Genomic DNA, 18,890 nt, shown 5'->3' with positions numbered 1-18,890 from the left:
CACAGTGAGGGACCCTGTGCATGCAGCATCTAAAGGACAGCACTGCAGCCAAAACCCCAAATCAACCCCGAATCTCCCTGCAGATGGTGGATATGGGCCAGGATGTTCCTGCACTGAGGCAGGGGCTACTCAGGGCTGGGCTCCATTCCCCCAAGTGCAGAAGCACTTTGGGGTAAATCCCTATACTTGGGGGTACTCCTTGGGATTTGGGGGCAGCACCACCCCGCTGTTCTGGCATAGTGCATGGGGCAGGGCTGCTGCCTTCCTGTTTACATAGCAGCGTTATTAATTAGGGCGTGCAGGGAGCCAGAGTGAGTGGAGGGGAGGTGGGTGTGGGGTGAGCTTGGGGCTTGTTCCAGTAATGATGGGGTGGACGTGGGCATAGGAATGGCATCGTGTCCCCATGGGGTCTGCTGAGTCCCCTGGATCAGGGGTGGCTCCGGGGAGCAGAGTGAGTGGTTTCTGTGGGGTATCTGTGGGTCAGGGCTCACAGTGATGGTTTGGTTGTTCCCCAGCTCCACTATCCCACTGGGAGGTCCCGGTCCCACCCCATCCCAACATTAGCTACGTGGAGGCGGGCTGCTCTCTCCTTATTGCCAACCCCATGGAGGCGGGGCATTATCCTGCCCACCCCTGGACATGTGGCCAGGCCACCTGCCCCACAGCATTTATGAGGGCCACCCTGAGCTTCGGCAGTGCCAACCCAGCTTTGTGCTCCTCCAGCCACCGCTCAGCCCCACAGGTAGGTACCTATGTGGCACTTGGCTGCCCCTTGGTTGGACTTTGCCTTTGGTGGGTTCCCTTGAGGGAGGGTGGATGCGTTGGGTATGGAGAGGGACAGAGAAACGGATGTGTGGCTGTGGGTATCCCCTGCCCCGGCCCCCTAGCCATGTCTGGGCAAGTCTTCAGTGAAAGGGGGAGCGATACTATGCCCACTGGTGCGTTGGGGCAGTACCAGTGCTGCCCTGTAGTGGGGTGTGTGGGGAACCCAACAGGCCATCCTGAGATACCTCCCTGCATTGGGATCCTCAAGACCGACCCTACATCTGTGGGGCAATCCTGTGGCTGGAGGCCATCCGGGGAGGGGGGAAGGGTATGGGAATTCCAGGCATCTCCAGCTGGATGCTTCAGGGCCTCAGGCAGCCACACTGGAGTGACTCACGCTTCAGTCTGGAAGTCCTCAAGGACCCAACTGCCTTCAAAGGGCCACTGTGGACATGGTGCTGTGCTGCGGGGTGGCTGCTCTGCATCTCCGAGGCTTCCTTGCAGTGACTGCAGACCCCACTGGGGGAGGGAAGAGCACTTGCATAAGTTTACCATCCCCATACCTCTCCCCAGGGCCCGTGTAGACCATGCAGCAGCCCCTCCAGCTTCCCGTGCAGCAGCCCCCAGGCTGTGGTAAGAGCAGCCTGCTGAGCAGCAGTGCCGGCGCAGCTGGTGCCATCCCGAAAGGGCCAGTGGTCTGCAGCACTGTCAGGTGAGAGCGAGGGGCTGGGGACAGCAGGGGATGGGGCAGTGGCATGGAGGGGTGTGGGTGTGGGTGCTGCAAGGTGCTGGGATGCAAGGGACAAACATGAGGAGCCATCAGGCACCAGGCCACAGTGGGATCCTGGGGAGCCGAGTTTGGAGACAAGGTGAGCATAGGGAGCTCCAGCTCTGAGGGAGGGCACAGATGGTGTGGGATGAGGCTGGGACGCAGAGCTCCTCTCCTTGGCACCTGCAGCACGGAGGACTGGGAGAGGGCTGGGGTACCCCTGACGTCCCCACTCCCACAGCGGGAACCCCTATGCGGGGCTGGTGAGCCACCTGCGGGCAGCCTGGCTCTCGGGGAAGACACGGCCCTTGGAATACCGTGTGGCACAGCTGGAGGCCCTGGGCCGCTTCCTGGAGGAGAAGAAGCAGGACATCCTGGAAGCCACTGCGTTGGACATGGGCAAGGTGAGAGGAGTCGGGAATGGGCACCGTGTCTGCATCTTGGGGTCCTGCATTCCTATATGATGCTGCTGTGGGGCATTCAGACTGCCAAGTCCCTGAGTAGCTCCATGTCACTTCTACAGTGCCCTGGTTGCAGAGGCTGTAGTCAAGGGTGCTCCTCACATGCCTGGTTGCAGCAGGGATTACTGGTGTTGTTCAAGGAGCTGATCTTGCACATTCCTCCCATGTACCAGCCATGCAGGGGTTGATCTTGCTGGCTTGGTGTTGTGGCACAAGCGAGGACCTTAGGGACAATGGCACCTCAAGAGCCCCTGAGTGATCTGTCAAGGAGGCAGGGTGCCTCCCCACTGGGGACAAATTCAGTCTATGGTCACTTTTTCCCTTCCTGGTGTGCTGTGCAATTTGGTCAGAGATTGTTAGAAAAGGTTTCTGAGGGGTTGGAGCTGCATCTGTGTGTGGCTGTGCCCGCAGATGGCCTCAAGCATCTCAAAATCCCATGCTTCTAATTGCCTTGTTTGTTTGAGGTGAGAAACTTCAGCTTCAGACAGGTGCTGATAAGCACTGACACTCAACATGCGTTGTTCGTCTCTCCTAATTGTACATAATTAGAACCGGTTGCCCACTAACGTGCTTGTTATGCAGTCAGGTCTTCATAGCTGGATGGACAATTCATCTGCTCTTACGTATCTGAGGTGGCTGCCTCGCCCGTTTCTCTCCCGATGATGGAAGAGTGACCTCAGATTTAATGTCTCATACACTAGACTTCTGTCCCATCAGAACCCTTAATGGCCACCATTAATCTTCACCAGCAGTTTCCTCATCCTCCGGTGGTGCAACCAGCCGCCCAGGCTGAGAGCAGCCCCGTTGCTTCACCACGCAGCTGATACGCTGAGGAGCCAGGGAGGTCTCCTGGGCTGGGCTTGGTGGTGGAGCCTCCAAGCAGAGGGGTCACAAACTCCACTTTCCCCCCTGTTTTCCTGCTGTGATGAAGGAAAGCTCCCACCAGAGATGCTTTGTGGTCTGGAGGCTATCACAGTGGAGGCTCTGCAAATAACTCAGCACCAAAGAGTTTTGCCCTGTGTGGTGACGGAGGGAAGTTAGTCCTGCTGAGCTAACTCCTCATGTCCTCATGCTTCTCCATCACAAACTGACTCTGCCGTGCTTCTGTCAATGGAGAGGACCTGCATAGGCAGGAAATGCCTCCACAGAATTGCGCCGCTCCCAGCTCACCGTGATTTTAGTCACCGTGTGTTGAGATGGCGTATCTGGGAGCAACCTGCTGGGTTTGTTTCCTCCCTGTGTCTCACCCAACCTGCCTGGCCCGGCCGTGTGCCGGCTCGCTACAGGAGCCCCACAGCTGCAGGGATTTTCCTGCCTGGTGCTGTACAGCTCAGCTCTGTTCTGTGGGGCAGTCACAAAGTGTTTGGTCTTCATCGCGTTCCTGCTGGAACAATGCAGAGCTTTGAGCCCAGCAGCTGTGCGGGGGCAGTGGAATAAGGCACTAGGCTCTGCCTCCAGCTCCCAAGGGATCAGAACGCAGCAACTTGTGGCCTCAAGGGCAATGGTATCAGTGCACAGCGATGCCCAAAAGACATCAAATATTGTTTTTTCTCTCTGACCAAATACCAACTGTTATAAAATGTTGGTGGCCGTGATACTCCCCAGTAGCTGCAAGATTAATAGCTCTTTCTTCTTAAAATAGCTTCTTAATAGCTTCTTCTGCTCTGCCTTTGTGGGCAGAAGGCGAGACATCTGCGGGTGGGAGGAGATGGTTCTGATGTTGGGGTGATGCTGACACTGATGTCTGTCCCCAGCCATCCTTTGAGGCCTATTTCACAGAGATTCTCCTCTGCAAGAATGAGCTCAATGACACCCTCAACAACTTGTCTCACTGGATGAAGGACGAGCACGTGGACAAGAACCTGGTAGGGCAGAAGCTCTGGAAGCGGGAGGTCAACAAAGGGGCAGAGCTGCTTCAGGAGCAGCACTGAGGTGCCTTTCTTGCAGGTCACACAGCTGGACTCAGCTTTCGTCCGCAAGGAGCCCTATGGGGTGGTGCTCATCATCGCGCCCTGGAACTACCCCATCCACCTCTTCCTTGTACCTCTCATCGGTGCTATTGCTGCTGGTGAGGCCAGGCTGCACAAAGCCAGGCACATCTCCTGCCTGGAGGATGCAGGCGAGGGGACCTGGATGGGCTCTCTGTCCCTAGTTTGGGCTGCTCTGACATTGTCTGTCTCCCCCCAGGTAACTGTGTGGTCATCAAACCCTCAGAGATATCCAAGAACACTGAGAGGCTTGTGGCTGAATTGCTGACGTGCTACCTGGACAGTGTAAGAAGCTCTCCTTGTCCCTGTCATTACCCCTGCCTGTGGCCAGGGCATTCTAACCCCTGATCACACCTCTTTGCACACGCCAGCATCACGGCTGCCCTGCACTGGGGTGCTGTGATGCCTGCTCCATGATCAGCCAGTGTTTGTGATCCACGCAGCTCAGGGTGCTGCTAATGGGGATAGGGACAGATTGGCCCAGGCAGATGCTGACAGGGATTTTTCCTTTTACATGCAGGACTGCTTTGCCGTGGTGACTGCTGGTGTGGAGGAGACCACCAGGCTGCTAGAGAACAAGTTTGACTACATCTTCTTCACCGGTGCGTCTTGAGGGCCAGAGCTGAGCCCTGCCCCGTGCTGGGATATGGGGGCACTTGTGCTCCCTGCGGCCCTGGCTCCCTGCAGTGCCACGTCCCCAGGCCAGGCTGCAGCCCTGAGGGATCCCTGCCGTGACACATCCCTTTCTGCCCTGCAGGCAGCCCCTCAGTGGGCAGGATCATAATGACGGCTGCTGCCAAGCACCTGACACCGGTGACGCTGGAGCTGGGGGGCAAGAACCCCTGCTACGTGTCCGACACCTGCGATGTGCAGAACGTGGCCCGGAGGGTGGTCTGGGGACGCTTCTTCAATGCGGGGCAGACCTGCATTGCGCCCGACTACGTCCTGTGCAGCGTGGAGATGCAGGAGAAGCTGATGCCTGCTCTGCGTGAGGCCATCACTGAATATTTTGGTTCCAACCCACGGGAGTCCCCTGACTTTGCCCGCATTGTGGGAGATAAGCAGTTCCAGCGTGTGCGGGCGCTGCTGCGCAGCGGGCGTGTGGCCATCGGGGGACAGACGGACGAGAAGGAGCGCTACATCGGTGAGGAGGAGGTTTGGCGTGTGGGGAGCAAGGAAGTGCTTGGCAGGGGGATGTGAGATACGGAAGCAGAGCCATGACCACAGGGACCACAGGCAGAGACACGGGGAGATTGTGGAGGGCTCAAAACCAACTTGGGATATTCTACGATTCGGTGACTATGTTTCTGTAGTTCTATGAGCTTTGTTTGGGAAAGGAACCTGTGAAGCAGCAGGTCCCTGGCAAGCCGGGGCTGATGTGAACACCCGTGCCTGTGCAGTGAGCTGTTTGCTTCCTTTCTCCTTCTTCACAGCCCCCACAGTACTGGCAGATGTGCAGCCCTCTGACCCCGCCATGCAGGAGGAGATCTTCGGGCCCATCCTGCCCATTGTTGTCGTGGCCAACATGGATGAAGCCATTGACTTCATCAATGCACGGCCCCGGCCATTGGCCATCTACGCCTTCTCCTGCGACAGCAAGGTGCGTGTGGTCCACAGGGCAGAAAAGGGAAGGAGGGAAATTGGGGCAGCGGGACATCAGCACCATGTCCCCTTCTGTGCTCCCTCCAGGTGGTGAACCAAGTGCTGGAGAGGACGAGCAGCGGGGGCTTCTGTGGCAACGACACCCTGATGCACGTGATGCTGACCTCGCTGCCCTTCGGTGGTACTGGTAGGTCCAAGCCCCCAAGCTTGAGGCAGATGCGAGCCCCCAGCTTGTCCCACCAGCACCCTTGGCTTCAGCTCCCTCGGGCTGATCTCTGGGGCTTTGCAGCCCTGCTTCTGCTGAGTGCATGTGGGGCACTGCAGGTTTTCTTCTCCCCGTGGTCCACTGTGTCAGCAAAAATGCCTCATCAAATATAGGGAAGTTTGTACCACTTGGGTATTTCCTTGGTATTTCTGAGCAGAATGAGTTGCCCACATTCTGTGCCAGGGTTGGGCTTTTGTCCAGCGTGAGGTTTACCTGAATGCTCCTCAAATGCTGGTGATTTTGCTCAGTCCATTGCTGCTCCTTGTCTGGGAGCAGATCCATAGCATTGTGCTTCTCAGGCAGGGGAGCCTTCCTCTTGCAGCAGCTTGGTGCTGGATTGCAGCTCTTAACATCACTCAGGAGGCGGTTTGTACATTCATTCTGCATTTTAAGGCTAAATATCAGGAGGAAAACATCTATAAATGTTTGGGAAATTTGCTTGTGGTAATAGGAAGATCCTCCTCAGTCAAGGGGAAGAGTTTTTTGCCCTTCAAGGAGCTTATATGCACATAGCAGTTGTTTTCTCATCTCACAAAAGGTCTGCTGAGCTCTGGTTGTAGCACTGTCTACCATGAGATGCTCAGGGGTGAGCACTGAAATACAGGATGACTGTGATGTTTGTTCCCCGGAGTTCTTTCTCAATCCTGTGGTCTCTTCCCTAAAATTTCTCTATTGTGGAGATTATTCTGGGAAAAAGACTCCACTTGCTCAGCACGTCAGAGCTGCCAGCTGATTCAGCCATAATAAGACAGCACAACAGCAAAGCAGAATTAATTCCTTGCCTGATTGCAGATCAAGGAACAATTGGTGGTGGTTCCTGTGTCGTAACTTATCTTTATGGAAATGATTCAGAGAAACTGCCTCAAATTATCAGGTGGAGGGCCTGAATTCACCAGAGCCGAGATGACATTTGCCAAAGCTATTAACCATGACGTGAAACCTCGAGCTTAAGTCAGCCACAGGAATTGGGAACCAACGTGGCCAATGGCCTCTGATTTTTACGAGGAGCTTCTTCCTGGAGCTCTTTGTTCCAGATGGATTGGTGGCTCCTGACCATGGGTACATATGGTAGGACCCCACATCAAGGGGGAAACTGGGGAAATGCGGCCCAGCAAAGCTTTCTGAAGAGCTCATGAGCATGTAGGCAGGCGCAGACTGGTCAGAAGTTTGCAGCTGGGGCAGCAAGCAATGGTGAGCTGCAGGGAGCAGCTAGTGCAGAGCGACTGAGCCCTGGTGGGGCTGGAAAAGGAACGGGGAAGGGCAAAAGGTGCTGCACCGCGTTGGCCGTTGTGTTGGCATGAGAAAAGCCGGGAGTGTCTTTCCCTTGTGCCTATGGTGCTTGAGCTGGGCAGGAGTCCCATAGCAAGCCTGGACCTGTGCTGTTTGTTGCAGGAAACAGTGGTCTGGGGAAATACCATGGCAAGTTCACCTTTGACACCTTCAGTCATCACCGCGGCTGCCTGCACCGCAACATGGGCCTGGAGGCTATCAACTCCCCGCGCTACCCACCCTACACCCAGCAGAAGCTGGGGCTGATGACTGCCACCTTTGAGATCAAGCGCAAGGGCATGTGCACCCTGCTCTGAGCAAGGCCCTGTGCCACATACGGACTGACCAGGATCCAACCCGTGCCACGTCTTGTGTCGCACTACCACCCTGATGCATGCTGGACAGTGGGGACTGACCCCTCCTGTGTGCCTGCTCCTCTCCAGCTTCCTGTGCTCAGGGCTGTGTGCTGTGACACATCTAAAATGATGACGGTTTCTTGTTCTTACCCCACACTTCTCCTCCTGGTAGAGCAATAGTGCCCTGCTTGCTCAGGACCGGCAATTAGCCCTATCTCATTTCTGTTTAGATGACCTTCCGATACTCTCCTACTGGCTGTTGTTTTTTTCTCTGTGTATAACTCTGCCCTCAGTAAAGACTTTGCACTGAGCTCTGCGGCCTCACTTCATCCCTCCACTGCCTTCACAGCTTAATCCTGCATCCCTGCACCATACCTGGACACCCTCGTTCCCCATCAGGCCATCCCACCATGGGCAGGGGACCCTCACTTGTGATACAGCCGTGGGGGCAGCCAGAGGAGCTGCAGGGACATTGGGTTGAGGCCCCACGCCAGGGCCGGACCCGAGAGGCAGGGCAGGGCTGTTCTGCTTGCTGCCATGGTGCCAGGGGCACAGCTTTAAGGTTACCGCTCTCTGTCCTGCATCTTGAGTGGTTTGGGCTGGAGCGCAGCCAGCAGTGACGCAAGGAGCTGAGGGGAAGGGCAGGAAGCTGGCGGTGGAGTCCCTGCTGCAGAGAGATACGCAGCGCGTGCTCAGCGGCAACACAGCTGCAGTGTTGGGGTGCTAAGCAGGCTCCCCAAAGCCACCCCTTCTGGGTAAGGCTCCCATCAGGCCAAGCAGCTGTGGAAGGTGTACTGTGCAGCCCCGTGCTCCTCCTCGCTGCTCCCTGAAGCTGTTGGCTCCTGAACGCAGCTCGGCATGGAGCAGCCCCTTGAGCATCCCGGGCAGCCCACGGATGGTGAGGCTGGCACAGCTGGTGGGGATGACGGTAGCATGAGGTGAGAGCAAAGGGATGGCGACAAGCAGCCGGGCTGGAAGGGAGGCAGGAGGCGCCCAGACAGCCTGGCCACCCCAGCTTGATGCTGCAAGGTGCTGGGTTGTGCTGGGGCAATGCAGAGCCCCTGTGCCTTGGCACCCAAAGGGGAATGTGATGGGGTCTCCCTGATGGGGTCTCCCTGATGCCCCCATCCCTGCAGTGAGAACCCTTATGTGGGGCTGGTGAGCCAACTGCGGGCAGCCTGGCTCTCAGGGAGGACACGCTCCTTGGAGTACCGCATGGCACAGCTGGAGGCCCTGGGCCGATTCCTGGAGGAGAAGAAGCAGGACATCCTGGAGGCCACCGCCTTGGACATGCGCAAGGTAAGGTCCCCAGGGCTGGGCACTGGAGGATCCAGGGGTTGGCAGGGCTGGGGAGCTCTGCCCTGGGCATGGAGCCCATGGGTGCACACAGAGGCAGTAAGGAGAAAACCATACCCCGTCTCTATCAGGAGCAGCCCACGGGGGCTGCAGGAGTCCAGCGAACATGGAGGGGACACTGCCAACCCTCGTCCCCAGAACCTCTGCCTGCAAAGAATGGCTGGGGTCATGGGAAACACTTGGACATATTTATCCATCCCTTGCTCCCATCATTTTCTCCCTGCTCTCTCCCTCTGAAACCAATCCCCACCTTGCTTGGTGCTTGGTCAAGCCCTCACACCCAAATGCACCCCATCCTGACTGTATCCCTGGCACCACTGCCTCCCCAGCCTCTGCTCCCTCCCTGGTGCTCCCAGCAGGAGCAATGGGGCAGAGCAGACCCAGTCCTTGTGCTCCAGACCCCCAGCCTGAACCTCCCCACTTCGGGACAGCTCATTCACCTGCACCATGAGCACTATATAGGGTTCATCATCTTCTGTTCCCCACCTCAGTTCAGAACCTCCCCTTGGACAACTGCTCATCCTTGCAGCCTTTCCCCATTTGTAAACACCAGCTCTTGTGCTGGAAGGTGATGCAGAGTGGTGCTTCATTTCACCCCTTTCCCATGGCTGCTGTGGGACCCCAGGGACTTGGGAGGGTCTTGTACATAAGAGAAGTGCTTGAAATGGGGAAGCACTGCTGAGGAGCCCAAGACTGAATTAGCAGCAACTTGCTGATAGTTGTCTCCAAAACACCACTGATGGCAGCAGCTAGGTAAAGGCACATGGCTGTAAGGACACAGGTACGATGGGGTGGAGTGTGACCAAAGATCTGCCCAGCCCCATCTCTCCAAACAATGCTCAGAAGTTGGCAAATCCACATGATACTTGCAAATACCCTCCCCACTTAGTGTCCTCGGAATGTCCTGGAGCTGTGCATTTCTCCAAATCCCTGCTCCTTCTGGACAGCCCCATCTCCTCAGGCTCTGCTCCACAGCCTCCTCTGAAGATATCTCAAAGCTTTTGCTTTGCTGCTGTTGCTCCCCTTGAGGCTTGGCAGGGTACCCATAGCAGTGTTAAAGCCCCTTGAGATGGGTGTGAGAGATGCAGGAAAGCATGGAAGCAGTGATGGGCACAGTGCTCTGCACCCCCAGCCACCCTTCGAGGCTGAGTTCTCTGAGGTCCTTCTGTGCAAGAATGAGCTCAATGAAGCCCTGAACAACCTGTCCCGGTGGATGAAGGACAAGCATGTGGACAAGAACCTGGTAAGGGAGAAAAGGAACTTGCCAGCGTGGGCTGCTGGAAAGCCCAGAGCATGAAGAGGGCTGTTCAGGTGGAATCTGACCCACACCAATGTGCTCCTGTAGGTGACGCAGCTGGACTTGGCTTTCATCCGCAAGGACCCCTATGGGGTAGTGCTCATCATTGGGCCCTGGAACTACCCCATCTACCTCCTCCTGGTGCCCCTCATTGGGGCCATCGCTGCTGGTGAGGCTGAGCCCGTCCCTTGCTTACAGGATGCGGGCAGCACATGCCAGGGCTGGGGAACACATTGTTGGTTGAATCTCCCCCCAGGTAACTGTGCCATCATCAAACCCTCAGAGCTGACAAAGAACAGCGAGAAACTCATGGAGGAAGTGCTGCCCAAATACTTGGACAAAGTAAGAAGCCCATGTCATCCTTGTCCATGCCTCATGGCAGGGTTCTTCCCGCCCCTTTTGTATGCCGAGCTGTTCCTATACTCCCCACCTCTGAGTCTTCCATGATATGCAGACGTGCACCTGTTCTCACCCATTATGCACTCCAAAGCATGGGGTTCCTTATGGCTGTGCTCCCTAGAACTAGCCCCTGGCTGCCCCACTGCTCACTCAGACACAGCACTTCATCCAGGGTGCTGATAGTGGGGATGGGAACAGAGCGACACAGAGGGTCCCCTCCTCTTCTGCTGCAGGAGTGCTTTGCTGTGGTGACTGCTGGCGTGGAGGAGACCACCAGGCTGCTGGAGAACAAGTTTGACTACATCTTCTTCACCGGTGCGTCTTGAGGGCCAGAGCTGAGCCCTGCCCCGTGCTGGGATATGGGGGCACTTGTGCTCCCTGCGGCCCTGGCTCCCTGCAGTGCCACGTCCCCAGGCCAGGCTGCAGCCCTGAGGGATCCCTGCCGTGACACATCCCTTTCTGCCCTGCAGGCAGCCCCTCAGTGGGCAGGATCATAATGACGGCTGCTGCCAAGCACCTGACACCGGTGACGCTGGAGCTGGGGGGCAAGAACCCCTGCTACGTGTCCGACACCTGCGATGTGCAGAACGTGGCCCGGAGGGTGGTCTGGGGACGCTTCTTCAATGCGGGGCAGACCTGCATTGCGCCCGACTACGTCCTGTGCAGCGTGGAGATGCAGGAGAAGCTGATGCCTGCTCTGCGCGAGGCCATCACAGAGTTCTACGGCCCTGAGCCCCGCAATTCCCCTGACTTTGCCCGCATTGTGGGGGACGAACAGTTCCAGCGAGTGCAGGCGCTGCTGAGCAGCGGGCGTGTGGCCATCGGGGGACAGACGGACGAGAAGGAGCGCTATATCGGTGAGGGCTTGAATTTCAGATAATCCTGCTCACCCTTGCATAAGGTGGTGTGGATTTTGGACAGGGTCTTGCAGCCAGAGAGGAGAGAGAAGGGACATTTAGTTTGCATGGCAGCTTGGTGAGGCATCTGGCCTTAGAGGAGGGACCTGTGCACTGTAGATCAAGATATCATCTCCAACCTCCAGGCGTGGCTGACACCTTCAGGTTTCTTTCTTTGCAGCCCCTACTGTGCTGGTGGATGTGAAGCCCTCTGACCTTGCCATGCAGGAGGAGATCTTTGGCCCTATCCTGCTCATCATTACAGTGGCCAATATGGATGAAGCCATTGACTTCATCAACAGCCATGAACGGCCTCTGGTTGTGTATGCCTTCTCCTCCGACAACAAGGTAGAGAGCCCTGGCTGTGCATCTGGCCAACTCTCCTCACCAAAGATTTTGGCTGAAGGATTTTGGCCCTGGCTCTGCAGGATGGCTCTGCAGCTGGGGTCACGGCATCAGCACCATGTCCCCTTCTGTGCTCCCTCCAGGAGGTGAACCAAGTGCTGGAGAGGACGAGCAGTGGGGGCTTCTGTGGCAACGACACCCTGATGCACGTGACGCTGACCTCGCTGCCCTTCGGTGGTATCGGTAGGTCCAAGCCTCCAAGCTTGAGGCAGATGTGAGCCCCCAGCTTGTCCCACCAGCACCCTTGGCTTCAGCTCCCAGGGCTGAGCTCCACAGCTTTGCAGCCACAGTGTGTGAAAAGCACCGAAAGCTTTCTTCTCTCAGTAGTTGCTGTCCCAGGCAGCATTCCTTATGTATGTGGAGATGTCTTATTTAAGAAGTAGGAAATCTGAGATAGCGCCAGCAGAGGAATATCTCTAGATTTTAAGTTTTTCAAGGATCTTCATTTTGGGCTGCAGGTCTGAATACAGCACAATTTCCTATGAATTTCTAAGCATATGAAGTCTCTTTCAGCAAGCACCTGAAGCCACATATTGCAGAAAGCTCTTGAGGTATAGACAGCACTGAATCCAGATCATGCGGATCTGGAGACATGACAAGGAAAAGCTTCACAAGCATTTACCATCATCCCATCTCAGAACTGAGAAATCATTGAAGAATGTGCAACTCCTGGTGGTCCTTCTCGTTGCTCCACACAAAGATTTTTGCAAAGATTTTTGGCAGACCCTGAAAAGCTCTAAATCTTATTCTGACCCTTTTGCTGGGGGTTTCCTCCTGGAAAAGGCAGCTGTTGTCCTATTTCCTGTGACGCTGTGGTCTCCTCTGTATGTATCCTGGCCACCAGGCAGTGCTTTTAGATTTGCATTTGATGAACTCCAAACATTGTGCAAGGAATCCCTCATGACACGAAGGAAGTGCATATCCACTGTAAGTCCTACACTCCTATGTGCCGGCTGACTTCTGAGCCACTGTAGATGCTTTCTGCCCACACTTTCTTTCTCTGAAGTCTTGCACAGGCAAAGCTGGGTCCAGTTCTGCACTCTTTTCTATCACAACCCTATGCAGATGTGTGAGTAGGAGCAGAGCACGTGTGGACCTCCAGAAGGTCTCCCAGCCTCCATCTGTTTCCAGATCAGAGGATTTGCTATGCCAGAAGGGCACTTACTCAAGTTCTCCTTAAGTCCCAGGAAACTCCTGAACACCACAACACCCCGGTGACATGTGGTTTCACAGCTCAGGGACAGAAACAGCACTTTGGGACCGTCACTCTTCTGACCCATTCTATTTAGGTTAAAAAAAAAAAAAAAAAAAAAAAAAAAAAAAAGCAAACATATTAGCAAGAAGCGCTTTGCTTTTTCCTTGGTGATGAAGGAGTATAGATGATGGAGACACCCAGGCTTGAGGATGAGCTTTACTGCCAGCTCCTGTTCTCCAGAAGAGGTTTCAGCTGGCTCAGTGATCTCCCTGCCTCTTGGGGCTGAGTATGACCCACCACTGAACAACAGCACAGGAAGGTTGGAAGGGACCTTGAAGGTTGGAAGGGACCTTGAAAGATCACCATGACCTCGTAGAGTGAGGAGGTGTTTTGGGGAGGCTGTGCTCATGGTAGAGAAGATGCTGCAGTAGGTAAGTGGGGCTGATGGAAGCTCTTGCTTGCTGCTGTCTGCTCTGAGCCACTCTGGCACCACCTGAGGTTTTGGGACCAGGAACTTCCGCTGCTGCATTTAGAGCCAAAAACAGAACAGAAACTTGAGAGGGGAAGGAGGAAGCTGCAGTGCAAGAAGAAAGAAAGACAAAGAAATGAAACCTGTTTATCAAAAGTTTTAATTGAAGAAGAACCACATGAGGCTGGGAGCAGCGCAGCTCCTCTGCACGAGGGCAGCAAGGAGGCGGCACTTCAGATCCTCTCCCCCAGGCAACGGTATGAGCAGAAAGGCTTCAGCCTGCCCGCCTCGGCTCAGAGGCTTTCGAGGACACAGCTCCTCCTAGCGAGGAGGTGATGCCCTGCCAAAGTATTGTTCTGCCCACGTTTTCTGAGCCTCGCCCGGTGCACAACGCAAACGGTGACACTGAGGTTGCGAGTGCGGCCGGGAGCTTTTCACCCCACCCGGGAGCCCAGAAGCCTTGTTGGGGGCCCCTCCACCCCTCGCTCTCTGTCCCGCTGCCCTTCCAAGCCCTCCCCACGTTTCTCCTCGGCTCACCGACCGCGGGTCGCTCTGTGCTGTGCGTTGCAGGGTCCAGCGGTCTGGGGATGTACCACGGCCAGTTCACCTTCGACACCTTCACCCACCACCGCGGCTGCCTGCAGCGTGGCACCGGCCTGGAGCCCATCAATACCCTGCGCTACCCCCCTTACAGCGCCCACAAGATGGGGCTGGTCCGCGCTGCCACCTCGGTCAAGCGCCGGGGGGAATGCTTCCTGCTCTGAGGCACCGCCACGGCCGCCCTGGTGCCTCCACAGCCGCGGGGGCCCCCCAGCCATCAATGTCGTCTGTTGACTCCAAGTGCCTCGCTGTACCTGTTGCTGGCTTGGTGACACCCAGGGCCACCTGCCTATCAGCGTGGGGCGGAGCTGGTAGCCAGTGGGATGGGAGAAAAGAAAAGAGTTGGGGCTTGGGGGTGGAACCAACTATAGATGGTGGCCCCCAGTTCTTGGTGCCCCACTTTGCCCTCAGTGCCCCCCAACTCCCACTTCCCCCATGTCTCCTGGCATGTCCCACGCACCTCCCACCGCCCCTCATATCTCCCCGTGCTCCCCACATCCACCCATGCCCAGCTGGACCCTTGTGAAGTTGGAGCCCTCACCTATGAGCAGATGCACCACACAGGCCCTCCCAGTTGCTGGGAAAGGCTCTCCAGATCATTGCTGCAACTGGGCTCCCAGCAACTGCAGATCTGGATGAAGGTAAAGTATGAGGGCAATTGGTGACATAACTTTCTCAATCACAATCCTCATGTACTAATGGTTAAGTGCATTGCTGCGTTCTACCTTTGCTGTTTAATCTCACTTACCTTGCTGAAGTAAAGATAACTGCACTTATTCACCTTGGTGTCTGTGAACTTTGTGCTGACCAAGTCCACTGGCCAAACAGCGATTATTATGCACAGGCTGATAAGTGCTTCCAAAGAAGGGGGTCAAGATGCTCGAGAGGTTTGGCTGGTGACTGGCTGACTGTCGGCAGATGAAGCTCCCAGTTCTGTGTGCCTCCTGTTCCTCACCCCATCCTGTACCTTAAGAGAGTGAGAACCAAACTCCAGCGCCTTGGCTCACAAAGCCAAACCTCTTGTTGGGTTCACCTGACAGACAAGCCAGGGAACATGCTGGTGAAGGTGGATGCTGGCTTGGCTGTGGAACCTGAGACCTCTCCCATGTGCTTGGCTGGAGGCCCGAATGACTCTGATATGCTCGCCTGGTGCCCTTCTTGTTGAGGCGTAGCCAGCAAGACAAAGAAACCCAGATCAAGACTCAAGCAGGAAGACTGTGCTCTACGCCCACTTCCCAATATGCAAATCAGGCATAAAGATTCCGGATCCTTATCTGTCCTAGACGGATTTTCGCACAAACACATCCAAACCCTTTTCTGCATTGGACAGACAGACAGAAGCCTGCTAGGGATGTCGGGATAACACTGCGCTCCACAGCACAGACTCTCTCCAAAGGCTGCTCTGTCTTCGATTGACTCCAGGTAGAGATTTGGCAAGTGTTGTGCCACCAATATCATAAATAGCTAAGATGTGTGTATGGCTGAATGGCTGTAAGTCTGTACTTACTTTATGTGTATGGATGAACAGTCCATGTGCTTACTTCTCTAGTGGGAAATCTATATAACCTAAAAAGTGCATTGATATATGTTTAGCAGTAGTGATTTCAAGCAATCTGTAATACACTCACAGACATGCATTCTTGAGCATGAAGACAGACTCTGATGCATCCTGATCTTTGCCCAGCACAGGGTCACATTGCTCTTGGCTGTGCTCTATGGCCAGGCATACGCTGCCTGCTGCAACAGGAGCTTGGTACATGATGGTGGATTTCACCCTGGCACTGGGTGTTCTCCTCCACCTCAGGGGGGGTGACATCTCCCATCCTCACCAGCTCACAGCCACCCTGTGCCATGAGTGACCACGCAGGGCTGGTGAGCCACCTGCGGGCAGCCTGGCTCTCAGGGAGGACACGGCCCTTGGAATACCGTACAGCCCAGCTGGAGGCCCTGGGCCGATTCCTGGAGGAGAAGAAGCAGGACATCCTGGAGGCCACTGCCTTGGACATGCGCAAGGTGAGAGGGATGGGGCTGCTGGTGAGAAGTGCTTGACTTTCCTTCACTTTTTCCCCCTCATTTTTTCCTATCTATTCTCCATCAGTTTCCTCCCTTTTGCTCATCTGCACCTCTCTGGGGTTGGCGCATGGTCGCTTGGGGAGAGGTGGCCTCTGCTTTTTGCTGTAACCTTCAACTCAGCTTTGGAGACACCCACAATGGGACACCACAAAGCAGGCCTTCTGATCGCACAGAATTAGGTTCAGTCAGCTCTGCAGAAGCTTTTGCTGAGCACAATTCAATTCCTTGTGCCCATCTGCACCTCCAGAGCTGCATGTGTTGTTCTACTATCAATGGAGCTAAAGCTCTTGAGATACCAAACACGTGTCTCCAAACCTGAGTCTCTGCTACGCCCCAGAACACGATGGCACAGAGTGGTATGGGGCCAGGTAGCACATTGTTACATAGGTGGCATGTGGTAGACATGGAAGACAGTGCCACCTGTCTTCACAGCACAAGGCCAACAGTGGCATCTGGCCCTACTGAGGCCACCACACCCTACTAGGAGGGTGAGCGTGGGGCTTGGGAGGAAAACCATTGCAGTGGGGTGATGGTAGTGACCATGATGTCTTCCTGCATGTCCTCAGCCATCCTTCGAAGTGGAACTCTCTGAGATATCCATCTGCAGGAGTGAGCTCAACCACACGCTAAACAACCTGGGTGCCTGGATGAAGGACGAGAACGTGGACAAGAACTGGGTACAGGATGGCGTCTGCCAGGGATGGGCAGGATCGGAACAGTGGGTCCCTAACAATCTCCTTCCTGCTGCAGGCAACACAGCTGGACTCAGCCTTCATCCACAAGGACCCCTATGGGGTAGTGCTCATCATCGGACCCTGGAACTACCCCATCAACCTCCTCCTAGTGCCCCTCATTGGGGCCATTGCTGCTGGTAAGGCTGAGGCTGCATCCCTACTACCCAACGAGGGTACCAGGACCTCCACGTAGGCAACCTGAGTTCCCAACCCCAAGGGAGGTGATGGTGGTGGGTTTCTCTGCTCCCCGAGAGCCAGCTCCTCACTGGGAAGGAGCTCTTGTCCTACAGGTAACTGTGTTGTACTGAAACCCTCCGAAATCAGCAGGAACATGGAGAGGCTGGTGGCCGAGGCATTGCCCAGCTACCTTGACAAGGTAGGAAGGCTGCTGGCCACAGCTTCTTGTCCCTCTATATCCTGACAAAAAAAAACCAAAAAACAAAAAAACAAAAAAAACCCCACAGCTGAGTTGTATCCTGTATCATTCTCCTAAACCACAGGACTGCTTTGCTGTGGTAACTGCCGGAGTGGAGGAGACCACCAGGCTGCTAGAGAACAAGTTTGACTACATCTTCTTCACCGGTGCGTCCCATGGGGAGGCTTTGGTTACACCTTCAAGGCAAGGAGACACAAAAGGAAATGGACAAGATCAGCTTACGCTACAACCCTTGTCCACAGGCAGCCCCTCAGTGGGTAGGATCATAATGACGGCTGCTGCCAAGCACCTGACACCGGTGACACTGGAGCTGGGGGGCAAAAACCCCTGCTACGTGTCCGACACCTGCAATGTGCAGAACGTGGCCCGGAGGGTGGCCTGGGGACGCTTCTTCAATGCGGGGCAGACCTGTGTTGCGCCCGACTACGTCCTGTGCAGCGTGGAGATGCGGGAGAGGCTGGTGCCTGCTCTGCGCGAGGCCATCGCAGAGTTCTACGGCTCTGAGCCCCGCAATTCCCCTGACTTTGCCCGCATAGTGGGAGACAAACAGTTCCAGCGAGTGCAGGCGCTGCTGTGCAGCGGGCGCGTGGCCATCGGGGGACAGACGGACGAGAAGGAGCGCTACATCGGTGAGGGCACAGCATGCGCGGGGGGGTGCCTTGCTGGATCTGGTGCGGGATGACCTGTCTCTGCTCCTGCAGCCCCCACAGGACCCCCTGGGACGTCCAGGAGAATGACCCAGTGATGCGGGAGGAGATCTTTGGCCCTGTGTTGCCCATTTTGACAGTGACCAGTGAGGAGGATGCCATCACCTTCATCAATGCCCGGGAACGGCCACTGACACTCTATGTCTTCTCCTCCAGCACGAAGGTGGCAGCTTCCTCCACGTCCCACTATCCACAGGGACAACATGGGGTGACCGCTCATAGTGCTCATTGTTCACGTTCCCCCATCCAAGGTGGTTCGTCGGCTGCTGGAGCGGACAAGCAGTGGTGGCTTCTGTGCCAATGACACCATCATGCACATGACACTGACTTCACTGCCTTTTGGTGGCATCGGTATGTCCATCTGTCTTTCCGTCTGCCTCTTTGTCCATCTGCCTGTCTGTCTGTCCATCCACCTGTCTACCTGCTGGGCCGTCCACCCATCCCTCTGTCCGTCCATCCCTCTGCCCCGTCTATCAGGTCCAGGTCCTCTTTCACCCTCAGTGCCGCGGCCTAGCACCGTCGCAGGCCCTGAGGTTTCGTTCCCCGTTCCCGTTCAGGGCTCAGCGGCATGGGCCGCTACCACGGCCGTTTCACCTTCGAGACCTTCTCGCACCTCCGCTCGGCCCTGCTCCGTGCCGACGGCCGGGAGGCGCTGAACAACCTCCGCTACCCGCCGTACGCCCCGCGCCGCCTGCCGCTGCTCCGCACCACCGTGGAAAGCCGCCGCCGCACCGTCGCCTGCACGCTGCTTTGAGCGCCGTCTCAATAAACGCTTCCTTCCGCCCTCATCTCCGCCTGACCAATCGCCGCGCCGCCCTGCCGTCCCCTAGCCAGTCCGCGAGGAAGCT

General features: G+C 56.0%; 3 protein-coding genes and 1 long non-coding RNA gene across 4 annotated transcripts; 3 read left to right on the top strand and 1 right to left on the bottom strand.

Annotated features, from left to right (window-relative positions):
* The first annotated feature begins 520 nt into the window (after window positions 1–520).
* On the top strand, window positions 521–7,758 carry LOC122170120 (aldehyde dehydrogenase family 3 member B1-like). The gene is made up of 11 exons (XM_042836759.1): window positions 521–742; window positions 1,339–1,477; window positions 1,776–1,938; window positions 3,750–3,860; window positions 3,943–4,063; window positions 4,183–4,268; window positions 4,504–4,585; window positions 4,741–5,127; window positions 5,417–5,583; window positions 5,673–5,772; window positions 7,243–7,758. The coding sequence occupies exons 2-11, from the start codon at window positions 1,353–1,355 to the stop codon at window positions 7,434–7,436; spliced, it is 1,536 nt and encodes a 511-aa protein (XP_042692693.1). The 5' UTR covers window positions 521–742; window positions 1,339–1,352; the 3' UTR covers window positions 7,437–7,758.
* Window positions 7,759–8,138: 380 nt separating this feature from the next.
* On the top strand, window positions 8,139–14,846 carry LOC122170121 (aldehyde dehydrogenase family 3 member B1-like). The gene is made up of 10 exons (XM_042836760.1): window positions 8,139–8,413; window positions 8,612–8,774; window positions 9,964–10,074; window positions 10,177–10,297; window positions 10,385–10,470; window positions 10,761–10,842; window positions 10,998–11,384; window positions 11,605–11,771; window positions 11,912–12,011; window positions 14,063–14,846. The coding sequence occupies exons 1-10, from the start codon at window positions 8,334–8,336 to the stop codon at window positions 14,254–14,256; spliced, it is 1,491 nt and encodes a 496-aa protein (XP_042692694.1). The 5' UTR covers window positions 8,139–8,333; the 3' UTR covers window positions 14,257–14,846.
* Window positions 13,635–18,039, bottom strand: LOC122170123. Its single transcript, XR_006171704.1, has 2 exons — window positions 14,634–18,039; window positions 13,635–14,400 (listed from the first exon to the last, which is right to left on the bottom strand). It is a non-coding gene; the product is annotated as an uncharacterized LOC122170123 (long non-coding RNA).
* Window positions 14,977–18,796, top strand: LOC122170122 (aldehyde dehydrogenase family 3 member B1-like). Its single transcript, XM_042836761.1, has 10 exons — window positions 14,977–15,514; window positions 15,925–16,105; window positions 16,732–16,842; window positions 16,916–17,036; window positions 17,190–17,275; window positions 17,400–17,481; window positions 17,578–17,989; window positions 18,046–18,205; window positions 18,294–18,393; window positions 18,600–18,796. Exons 2-10 carry the CDS (start codon window positions 15,944–15,946, stop codon window positions 18,794–18,796), a joined length of 1,431 nt encoding a protein of 476 aa, XP_042692695.1. The 5' UTR covers window positions 14,977–15,514; window positions 15,925–15,943.
* Window positions 18,797–18,890: the final 94 nt, after the last annotated feature.

The sequence above is a fragment of the Centrocercus urophasianus genome, unplaced genomic scaffold (genome assembly GCF_019232065.1).
Source record: "Centrocercus urophasianus isolate 14NV4802_14NV808 unplaced genomic scaffold, USGS_Curo_1.0 seq_63, whole genome shotgun sequence".
Taxonomy (NCBI): domain Eukaryota; kingdom Metazoa; phylum Chordata; class Aves; order Galliformes; family Phasianidae; genus Centrocercus; species Centrocercus urophasianus.
This window is presented reverse-complemented; position numbering and strand designations above follow the sequence as displayed.